At 44.8% G+C, this 11,890-nt stretch overlaps 2 protein-coding genes across 2 annotated transcripts; one reads left to right on the forward strand and one right to left on the reverse strand.

The window, feature by feature from the left end:
• Positions 1-1,523: 1,523 nt before the first annotated feature.
• UCN3 (urocortin 3) lies at positions 1,524-2,006 on the forward strand (the record flags this gene model as incomplete). Its single annotated transcript, XM_082857317.1, has 1 exon — positions 1,524-2,006. The coding sequence occupies one exon, from the start codon at positions 1,524-1,526 to the stop codon at positions 2,004-2,006; it is 483 nt and encodes a 160-aa protein (XP_082713443.1).
• Positions 2,007-10,222: 8,216 nt separating this feature from the next.
• On the reverse strand, positions 10,223-11,083 carry TUBAL3 (tubulin alpha like 3; the record flags this gene model as incomplete). The annotated part of the gene is made up of 1 exon (XM_082832851.1): positions 10,223-11,083. The coding sequence occupies one exon, from the start codon at positions 11,081-11,083 to the stop codon at positions 10,223-10,225; it is 861 nt and encodes a 286-aa protein (XP_082688977.1).
• Positions 11,084-11,890: the final 807 nt, after the last annotated feature.

The raw sequence follows: 11,890 nt of genomic DNA on the forward strand, positions 1-11,890 counted from the left end.
GGGAAGAGCCTGGAACTCAATCCCCTGATCTCAAAGATGGAAATACTGGCACCCAGAGCATTTAATTGCTGAGCAAGTTAGTGGGAGGCCAGGGCTGAGTCTGGTCCATGAAAGGAGCGGGGTACAAAGGGATAGAATGACAGAGAAAACAACTTCCCCACCCTGTGTTAACCCTTTCTTTGTCAATTAGTTTTTGGTTTTTTAAATCTTTTCAGCCTTAACAAGCCCTTTGAAAGTTCTTCCAGGCTTTAAGATGCCTCCAAGGTGTGAGGCAGCTAATTCTAAGCTAAGCCACAATTCATGCTACTATTATGCAAAACAACTAAGGAGCTCCTCAGTAGATGATAAAGCAGGAAGTCTGGTTATTGACACAATATTGACAGGGAAAAAAAGTCCACTTTTCCACAGTCAACACACACCCCTGTAAAATGTTCTCAGGGAATTGGACACACAATTCTAAGGAGCTCAGAGATGGATTGGAACACTGAGAAAGTGGTTCTCAAAGCGTGGTCCATGAACCCACAGCATCAGCATCGTCTAGGGATGTGTTAGAAATGCAGACTCTCAGGCCTCACCCCAAACCTACTGATTCAGAAATGCTTGGAATGGGGCCCAGCAGCTGGTGTTTGAACAATCCATTCACATGATTCTAAACACTCTGAAGCTTGAGAACTGCTGACTTAGAATGAGTTCAAGGCAAGGAGAGCCTGTCTGGGTTAGGATGGAGCAAATGGTGTATAGAAAAAACGGAAAAGCCAAAAACACAACCCAACAAAGATACTGGTCTGCAGGATCCAATTACCTGGCATATTTGTATATCATTTATATTATATTGATATAATTGGTATCATTTATATTATATTATATTATTTATATAATTTATAGTATATTTATAGATATATAGATATAGATAGATCACTTCTGAGGTGGCTGTGTGTGTACTGAATCTTATCCTAATAGGACCTGGAGATGATTTATATATAAATAGTTATGAACCAACCGTCTTCATTAAGTATTTCGTTAGACCAGGAGCTTTTCCATTTTAATTTAATCTTTCACTTAACCTTTATGAGGTAGTTATTATTATCCCCAATTATCAGATGAGGAAATTGACATTCTCAGAGGTTAACCAATCTGCCCACCGCCCTCAGGCAAATAAGGACCAAGTTGGAATTTGAGCCTACGCCTGACTAATTACAGAGTCTGTGTTGCTTTCCCTGCGTGCTACGCAGCTAGTTCATACATTTGGATTATTTAAAGCAAGGATCAGTCATCATCAGGCTTGTGAAAGTGCAGATTGCTGGCCCCAGAGTTTTTGATTGACTAGCTCTGGAGCAAGACCTGAGAATTCTTCGCATTTCTAACAAATTTCCACATGGTGCTGCTGGTCCAGAGACCACACTTTGACAACCAGTGAAGTTGAACATGAACAAAGCCCTACTGGATTTGATCCATTTCCTCCTGCGCCCTAAGCCCCCTTTCACACCCTCTTCCCACATTGCTCTTTTCTGCTACAGGGAGAGATGCTGATACCAGCGCACTTCCTGCTGCTACTGCTGCTGCTCCTAGGGGCCCCCAGCACAGGCCTCTCCCAAAAGTTGTACAAAGCCGAGCCCATCTTCAGCTGCCTCAACAAGAAGAGCCAGCTGGAGGATGCGCCCCTGCTGAGCAAGAGAAGCTTCCCCTCCCTGCCCAGCCAAGACTCACTCTCAGGAGAAGACCAGGAGAAGGAGGAGGAGAAAGACAAGGAGAAAAGGACCTTCCCTGGCTCTGGGGGTGGCGGTGGGGCTAGAAGCACCCGGCACAAATACCCGTCCCAGGTGCAGCTCCGGCGGAGGCTGTACCAGGACAAGGCCAAGAGTGACCAACGCACCAAGTTCACGCTCTCCCTCGATGTCCCCACTAACATCATGAACATCCTCTTCAACATTGCCAAGGCCAAGAACCTACGAGCCAAGGCAGCTGCCAACGCCCACCTGATGGCCCAGATTGGGCGGAAGAAGTAGAAGCAGAGGCCAGCAGGAGGGCGGCCCATCTGGGACAGAGGTCAGGGTGGAGGGGAGGGTTGGTTCGTATTGGAAGAATCTGCCCTGTTTTCCAGGCTGCTTCACTGCTCAACCCCTCTGCTTCTTCCTGCCTCTGGCCCAGCTCCCTGCTCCTCTGTACATGCACACACCAATGCAGTATAGTCCCCGCTTCACAGATACCAGGCCATTGATGTCTCCACCTACATCCTGCATCTCCTCTCTCTTCCCCACGATGAGAGGCAAAGGTCATGCGCTCCTGCCCTCCATGCTGCTCCCGCCCTCCATGCTGCTCCCTCATGACCCAATGCCCGAGAAGAGGGCGTGCAGAGCCCCTCTCCCCTCCACACACCCACCTTCCCCAGACAAGGCCAGAAGATGAGGGCACTCAGCATTCCCTCCCCTCCCCTCTCACCCTCATTAAAACCGATGGCTACTTGAACCCCTGGCTGGTTTCAATTCCTCTTCCTTCAGCCAGCTGCTTTCAGGCCTCCGGGCTTGGAAAGGGGACAGCTAGTGAGGGAGGTTACATGTGAGTCCACTTCCAACTCTTCCAGGACAGGAATGGTTCCTGGAGGTTTTAGGGGGGCTGAAGAAGAGCTTGGGAAAGGCCAAGATGCAGGACTGTGCCGGTTGTCGTTCGATCAAGAGCCATCTACATGGCCTGGTCCCACCCAGGGACACCGAGTGGGCCCCTGGGTTTAATGGGAGACATCCTCAGCTCCTCCATGCTTGCTAGGGATTGGGCTACCAATCTTTAATAGGTGCTTCTTGAACCCATGGTCACTGTCCAGCCCAGTGCTGGACCCAGCGGGGGATATTGATGTGGGAGGCAAGGCCTCTGTTCTCCATGCCTCAACAGTCTAAGTGAACAGACAAAAGCAAAATTTGAAAAGAAGCAGATACCACTGGGGAGTATATAAGTGATGAATGGCAACGTGATAGCAATTAGTGTAAAAAAAATGAGGAATTCAGAGCAAGATGAGAAGGTTTAATATGAGTATAAGTTCACTAGACATGGACATCAGCAAGAACTCTGATGGCCTCTGGCAGCAAAGCCTTCTGCATGGTGACAAGTCATGAATACATAAAAGGAACTTCCGCATGGTAAAATAAACCGCATACACACACACCAGCAACTAACCCCATCACCACCAGCAGAAAGAGACAAATGAATGACAGATTTGAAAAATGTTTGCCACTCATGTAAAACACAGATGGCTTACTGATCAAATATATAAAGAGCTACTAAAAACTGAAAAGAACAATCCCCCCCAAAAAATAAGCAAGGACATGAATAGATCATACACACACACACACACACACACACACACACAAATACAAATGATCCTTAAATGTATGAAAAGATGCTAAACTTCATTGCTAAGAAAACAAATTAAACCTGTACTCATAGAATTTGTCACCCATCAAATAGGCAAATGTCCCTGTTTGACAATTGGCCCACACGGTGATTGATGAGGTGAAAAGCCACCCTCCTCCACTGCTGGCTGGCGGGAATATAAACTCTGAGAGGCAGTTTGGAAATACTTATTAAAATCACAAGTTCACTTTAACTCAACAATCCTGCTTCTGGTGGACATTATTGGCAAAAGCGAAACTGTGCATTTTTTGAAATGTTAAGCTAAACTTGAAGTGAAAAATACCCCATCTCTTAACAGAACCAATGTTCAAAAAACCGAAATGCAAGCGTTGTTTCCATCCTGGGAAAAAAACCCTCATGATAGAGCAGAAAGAATCCTGCCTGAGACTCAGAATACCTACCTTGAGTCTGGGTTCCTCTTCTTATGTGCCTCTGAGCAAACCATTTACCTTGCCTCAGTGCTGATGTCCCATGAAATCTCTTTATGAATGTGACCCCATGGAGTTCTCATGAGTATATTTTAAAGTAACTATTTTTTTTCCATTTTGAAGATTTCTTAAAATTTGCATTTAATATTTATTTTTGCTTTAATAGTGCATATTCTGTTCACGCCAAAGGTGCAAAGGACACGAAGCAGGAGATTAGCTTGGCTAAGGAAAAAATCAAGCAGGTGTGACATTTCCATGAACAACCGAAAGCTAGGAGAACTTAAAAGTTGCAGCTGGTACCCCCAAGCACGCCCAAGTTCACAGCTGTCTCCTCAGGACCTTTGGCTAGGTGAGCAAAGCCTTGATAACAGCAGCCTCTAGCGGACTTTGATAAGCAGCTTTAAAAGGTTTCGTTTTGCTTTGTTTTGAATGACGGTACCTATATCACAAAAGCTCCAATCAAAAGGGTGATTAAAAAAAAAAGAAGGCACAGATCATTGCAAATGCCAGATTTTCTCTTGCCCTTTTTGCAAATACACCATCACATATAAGCTAAAATGTATCTGAGGTGGTGAGGTTTACTGGCAGGGGAAGGGGAATGGCATATGTAACAGAATCCTAGAGGATTCAGCTTTGCACCTGAAGCAAGAGATTGGTGCCCAGAGAAGTGAGGGAACTGTCCAAGGTCTCCCTGCTGGTAAGTGACAGTCAGATCTCTCTGGCCACAAAGCCTCTGCTCATCCCTCCATGCAGAGCTGGCCCTTCACATGTACAAAGGGCATAAAAACATGAACCATGTTGTTGCCTTACAGGGCTAGCACGAGCCCCAGTGAACCACAAACGTGGAAGCAGCTGGGAAAGCCCCACACAGATACTAGGACTTATTATGTCTTCAGCAGGTGGGTCTGGTGTTTAGAATGCCCTCAGAGCCTTACAGGTGATTTAAATGTGAACAGAAGCATCTGCTTAATAAACTAAGGAGTATTTGCCAAAGCTGGACCCACCAAGAACAGTGGGAAAGCACAGGTTTCCTGCCGGGGGCTCCTGCTGAGCCCAGCATTCTGCTGTCCGAGCTCCAGTCCCCAGAATGGACCCCGTCACAGTCACATCAACATGTGAGAAGGCCACATCCAGAGATCACTACCGCTGCCATCTGCCACACTTGAGTTCACCTTGTAAAACCAAGATTCACTCTCGATTTCACTTTGTAAAATCATTTGCGGGGGGAGGGGAAGGGGGAGAACTGTGTTGAGCTCTCTTGAAAACGGGTTTAAGCTCTCTTTTTAAAATAAAGTGAGGCTCAAACGCCAAGTGAACCTTCTCCAAGGAGACAAGTGCATGGCTAACAGGATCTTCAAATGTTCTACCCAACAAGAAACCCCGCAAACAAATACCGACAGCTGACAACGGTGCCTGCTTCATGGCAGTGGAATAATTTTGGAAGCTGTAACCAAATAATCAGGGAAAGCCGAGTGATATCCAGAAGTCAATCAGATATTTTATGTAATTCCAAGAAATGGGAGGTACATGAGCTCAAACGTATGTAGTATTAAACTAAAAGACATTGATTATATATTAAGAGCCAGAGAAGGACAAATCCTAATCAAATGGTATAGCTAGCTACCTTAGTAAGAACAACAGACGGAATCAGACTTGAAAACTAACCTTAGTTAGGTTAGTTAGACGCAAATCTAAGGGTGCGCTATGGGACACTTCGTTCTTTTTTAAATGTATTTTTATTGAGGTGTAATCAACATACACCGTCATATTAGTTTCAGGCATAGGACACAATGATCCCACCTCGTCCTTTAATTAATGAAGTTTCTGTTATGGACTGTTGCCTAGGGTTCAGCACGTCCACGAGAGCTGCCAAGATCCCGTCACAGCCTAGTCAGCGTCACTTAGAAGCCTCGGCAGGCTGGGAAGGCAAAAGACAAAAAAGTTATCTTGGGAAGGTAACCCCAAGCCTATGGGATGACATGGTGTTTTTTTAAGGGGCGAGCATCTTTAACCCCAGGAGACAGTCCTGTCTCCTTCCTCCCTAAATCATCATCCCCCAGCTTGAACCTCATGTTTTAGGATCGAATCAGCCTAACCACCCTGTTGACACTGTTCTTTACCAGAACCTGGGTCAGCCTGCCTCAGTTCCTGATCATTTTAGCTCACTAACCTCTCTGACACCCCTCCTGCCCTGACGATTGGTGATTTTAACATGCATAAGATGACCTGCCCCACATCCCGGGTCTCAGGTCTACTCCCTGACCCCGTCCAACACCATCTCTCGGCCACGCGATCCCATGGCCACACCCCAGACTTCATCCTCACAGATCATACACTGTAGGACCGGCCCCTCCTGTCTCTCCAGCTCGCTTTCTCTAGGACACCAACTCCAATGGTCTTTCAGCCCCACTGAGACCAGTAATCCGTTGATCCTGCTGCATCTTCACTGTCCCTCACCCTCTGCTCATAACATCTCTTCACGCTTTACCAGTTTAAACGCCGTGGTCAATCATTATCATTGTTTTTTGTAGACACCTGTCATTCTCTTGTTCCACTTTTGCTTTGCCTAATTCATTAAACCCTAAGAAATTCAAACACTCCACCATACCGCCCCTGCACCTTGAAGCTGAACACAGCTTAACACACACACACATACACACACACACACACACACACACACACACACACCACTGATTGATCTCACTTTAATAGCCTGACAAGATACCTCAAATGGGCTCTTAAAGCTGTTCAGCAATTAGGCCACATCTCTCTACACCATTCACTTGCCTACTTTCCTAGACTCTCCCTCCTCTTCTTTCCTCAAACCTCTCATAGATCCTCCCTATCCAGTCTCGGCTGGTGACCTTGCTTCCTACTCCACCAAGGAAATTGGATGCTTCAGAAGCAAAATTTCACAATCCCACCCCACATCTACCTACCTGGACTCACGCACTCTGACCTTGTTTCTACGCTAGAAACCCACACACCCAGCCGCTCCTGGTGGAGGGTCACGCTGTGCTCTGCACCAGCTTCCCATCCCCTCTTGCCTGCTTATGATATTGAGCCAACAACTGGCCCTTCTTCCTCCCACATCGTCAATGTCACCCCACCCGCTGCCTGGTTCGGCACAGAAACCTACACGACAGCCTACAAGCCCTTGACCCCTTCCGGGCGGTGGCCATCCCTCTGCTCCCTTTGACAGCGCTCCCTTGGAAGTTCCCTCTACTTACCTCTCATTCTCGAAGTCAGACGTCCATCCCTATCCTTCCACTGAAACTGCTCACGAAGGTCAGCCAGAACCCCTACGTTGCTGAATTCAGTGGTCAAGCCTCCGCCCTCACGCCTCTTGATCTGTAAGCATCACTCGACCCATTGAACCACCACCTGCCCCCCGCACACACTTTGTTTCCAGCCTGGCTTTCAGGACATCATACTCTGTTTCCCTTGTTCCTCAATAGCCCCTCCTTCTGAGTCTCCTTTGCAGGTTCCGTTTTCCAGGTGTGTTCTTCCTCCAGGCATCTGCATTCTCCCTGTGTCACTTCCTCCAACTCCTTGTCAAATGCCTCTTTCTCACTGAGGCCTTTAGTAACCACCCTATTTCAAATTGCAACCTCCTTTCCCCTTACCAGGCTCTATTATTTCCTTTGTGCACTATTGTACCCATCACCTTTTACATGCAATATAACTTACTTATTTAACATGTTTATTATCTTTCACCCCACCTTCACTACCATATAAACCATGAGGGCAGGGATTTTTTGAGGGGTGGGGCGGGAGGGCTTAATGTTTATCCCCGGTGGTCAGAATAATGAGGAACACATGACAGGCACTCGGTAAATAACTGGTGAATGAGTTAATTAAATAAGGATTATTAAAGTTCTTGTGACAAGGAATCTGTGCATAATTAGCATTTAAAGTGCAGTATGTATAATATTTAAGAGTATTTGGCCTAAAAGAATCATAGTCAGCCTGATATTTCCAATTTTAAATATGTAAATTGAGTAAATAATTTACACCTGTGATCTTAAATAAAATCTTACTAGTTTATAGACAGTCTGGAACATATAGGAATACTAATCACCATATTTATAGTTTACTTTGTTCGATTTTAAAAGAGTTAGATTTTATTAACTTTTTATTTTATACTGGAGTATAGTTGATTAACAATGTTGTGATAGTTTCAGGTGTACAGCAAAGTGATTCAGTTATACATATACATGTATCTATTCTTTTGCAAATTCTAAAAGAATTAGAGTACTTGGGAAAGTTTGTCAGACAATTAAAATTCTTAAAATAAATTTATAAATACAACCTAAAATATTTGAGCATTTATCTAAGATTGCAAAGGCACCAAAAATTCAAACATATTCCCTTTCTAAGTGATTATTTAACTTTGCTAAACTTAGAAATAATAAGATTTACAAGCTGAACTTAAAAATTTAAGAAATGTTTAGGATTTTAATCTTAATTTTAGTAGTTTATTAATTTTTAAAAACAAAAGGAAACTTCTAAATGTTCTTTTTTGAGTTTTCTAAATGTCTTTTCACACATATGCGCACGCCCCCCACACACACATATGCAAGTGCCCTCTAGAACACTAAAAAAAAAAAACATACGAACGGCAATTATTTAAGCATTTCACTAGCGCCCTCCAGTGTCCAAAGAGAGGAATAACACATGTACATAAAAATATTTTTTCTTAGTAAAAGCCTACTAAACGTTCAGACTACTATGTAGGATATTCACATGAAAAAATATATTTCATCAATGAGAATTTACTACAGTATTTTCAATATAGTGAGAAACCTCATAGTGTATCTCCACTCTCCCTATATTCCCAAGAGGCCACAGGCAACAGGTGACGTCTGATCTGGGTTTGAAGTCGGAATTACACCCCACGGTCACAGAAGGAAAGAAGAGAGAAAGTAGTGAGAAGGAGCAGAGGCAGAGGAGAGAGGAAGAAAAGAAAAAAAAACGTGCTGGGAAGGGGTGAGCGGTGTAGCTTGAAAGGAATGCGTGTGAACATGGTGAAGAGTGTCTAAACAATACTTCCACCAAACTGCAGTCATTAGCCTCCGTGGTGACAGCAGTGTGAGTTCAAAATAAGCAAAGTGGTACATTGTTGGAAAGAAGCTCTTAAAGGCCACATCTCAGCGCAGTGATTTTGGTTTGTAAAAGCATCTACCAGGAAAGTGTTAAAGATGGAGCGGCAGTTCTCGGGTCCAGGTGGCACACGCAAAAAGAAGGTGGTAGCATTGCACTTTGATAAATCTCACAACAAGAACCACAACGTTAGGCCTCCAGCCAAGGCTTTAGAGCCTGTTACCTTCAGTTGTCCAGCAGGACCAAAAGCACAGACCACGTGGAGACCAAGAGAGCATAACTGGAGGGCCCAGGCTGAAAGGTCAGCGCTGTAGATGAATGAGGCACCTGAAACCTACCTACAATCAGCTCGAGAGCAACACCTAAGCCCAAGCGAGCACCTTTGCAGTGTCTTATCTTACTTCCAACTAGTAGACTAAACATCATGGATCTTTAAAATCTAGCTAGTCGTTTTAATGCATTTATAGCTGTTTTGTTCATTTTAAATTATCACCTGTTTGAACATGAGTCAGTTTAATACCCAAAGTTAATTCCATGAAGTGGTTTTTGAACTTAAATCCTCAGATGACCCTCCCTCCAATTCCCAGGGCTTCTCATTTAGCAAGTCCATAACGAAGCTCAAGAATCTGCAATTTTTCTCAACATCTTAAATGGCTCCCATGCAGGGTTCTGCTGGCCATGCTTCCAGAACACGTCCTCAAGGACAGAGGAGCGGAAAGAAATCACTTTCACCTTCTGACCTGCAGGACACACAGATTCAAACTTCTGAAAAACCCAAGAATATTCTTGTTGTTTGTTTATTTGTTTGTCTGTATAAAAAGCAAACTGAGACCTTAAGGCCTTGGAAGAAGGAAAAGACTCATATTGAAAATATTCATTATTTAATCAATGTACAAAATATATATATGGGAAAATAACATTAATAATCATTACATGCTATTTTCCATCTCAGGAACAGGAAAGGAAGAGCATTCACTTTAGGGTTTCACAGTCACTTGGTTGAAAAAGCAAAGAAGAAAGCCAGGTTTCCATTCTGACAAAAAAAAAAAAAGATGAGCCCCAGAAATTCAAAGGACTCCAAATCTTAGAAGGTTCACAGGGTGCAGTGCTGAGTGACACTAACAGACAAGGAAATGTGGGCTCATTGTTAATATGGACCTATTTGATTGGAACTTGGGGTCTCGCTTGACTTAATTTCCTTTTTCTGCTCATCAAGGGAACTCTAGCCTTTAAGTGTAAAGCGTGACACTTAAGCTTAGCATTCATTGTCACCAGTCAGATCTGCATCAGAAACTTCGCCCCACTTCCTCGTAATCCTTCTCCAAGACTGCCAAGTCTTCCCTGGCTTCTACAAACTCGCCTTCCTCCATGCCTTCCCTAATGTACCAGTGCAGAAACGCCTTCTTGGCGTACATGAGGTCGAACTTGTGTCCCAGGCGGGCCCAGGCCTCCACGACCGCCGTGCTGTTGCTCAGCATACAGACAGCCCGCTGGACCTCGGCCAGGTCCCCTCCCGGCACTGCCCGGGGGGGATGACCATTGATGCCCACCTTGAATCCAGTTGGACACCAATCTACAAACTGGACAGAGTTCCTTGTCTTCATGGCTGCAATTGCCGTGTTCACGTCCTTGGGGACCACATCCCCTCTGTAGAGCAGGCAGCAGGCCACGTACTTCCCCAGGCGAGAGTCACACTTGACCAGCTGGTTGGAGGACTCGAAGCAAGCAGCTGTGATGTCTGACACAGAGGGCTCCTCGTGGTGGGCGTTGTCCACAGAGATGATGGGGGCGAAGCTGGTCATGGGGAAGTGTATTCTAGGGTAAGGTACGAGGTTGGTCTGGAATTCAATCAGGTCCACGTTCAGGGCCCCCTCAAACCGGAGGGAAGTAGTGATGGAAGATACTGCCTGACTCAGCAGCCTGTTGATGCTGGCATAAGAGGGGTGTTCAACGTCAAGTTTGCGATGGCATATGTCATAGATGGCCTCGTTATCCACCAGGAAGGTACAGTCCGCATGCTCTATGGTGGGATGGGTGGTGAGGATGGTGTTGTAAGGCTCCACTATAGCCGTGGAGATCCGGGGGGTTGGGTAGACAGAAAACTCCAGTTTAGCCTTCGTGCTGTAGTCTATGGAGAGCTGCTCCATTAAGAGAGACGTAAATCCGGATCCAGTGCCGCCTCCAAAGCTTCGGAAAATCAAAAATCCCTGAAGACCACTGCACTGTTCCGCCTAGGGAAAGTAAAAGGGACATAAGAATTCAGCCAAATAAACCCAGAAGCAGTGGTAACCGTGGGACACAACTAGAACCCCAAAACAAACAGAAACTTTCAGAAAGAACTGGTTTACCATCACTAACTCATCACAAACATATTTACTTTGAAACATACTTGAGAAGTTACTTCTGGAGTGGGGGAAGTGCTTAGAGTTTTACTGTAAGCAAAGCATAAATATTCAACTGTCTTTTGCTACCCCTGATGAATTTATCTGTATGTGATCTAAAGTAAGGTCTTTATCAAAAACAAAGAAAATGACAAGCAAAATATTGAAGTAATATAATCCCCCCCCCCCCCAGTAGATGAAGTACCTTTCATTTTCATACCCAATCTACTGTGCTGGTGTAAAAGGTACTGTATTCCCTAACGATTATGCCAAACATCAAAATTTTTACTAGACAAAGGATTCTCCAGGCACAGGTCCTTAGGGAAGAATTAACTGTCAGTAAAGAGTAACTGATCTCCAGGTAGGATGTGCCTCCTGTTAACGTTACAGATCTTAGTAACTATTGGAAAATGACAAGTTTTAGAGTTCTTTGGAAGTCTCTGATAAAAAGATATGCCATGAGTCAGCAGAAGCAAGAGTAGATGGGGGCTAGTCACTAAAAAGAAGGAAACCCTGCTGTTTGTGACAACGTGGATGGACCTTGTGGGCAGTTAGGCAAAGTGAAATAAGTCA

This window comes from Leucopleurus acutus (genome assembly GCF_964270905.1).
Source record: "Leucopleurus acutus genome assembly, chromosome: 1".
NCBI lineage: Eukaryota > Metazoa > Chordata > Mammalia > Artiodactyla > Delphinidae > Leucopleurus > Leucopleurus acutus.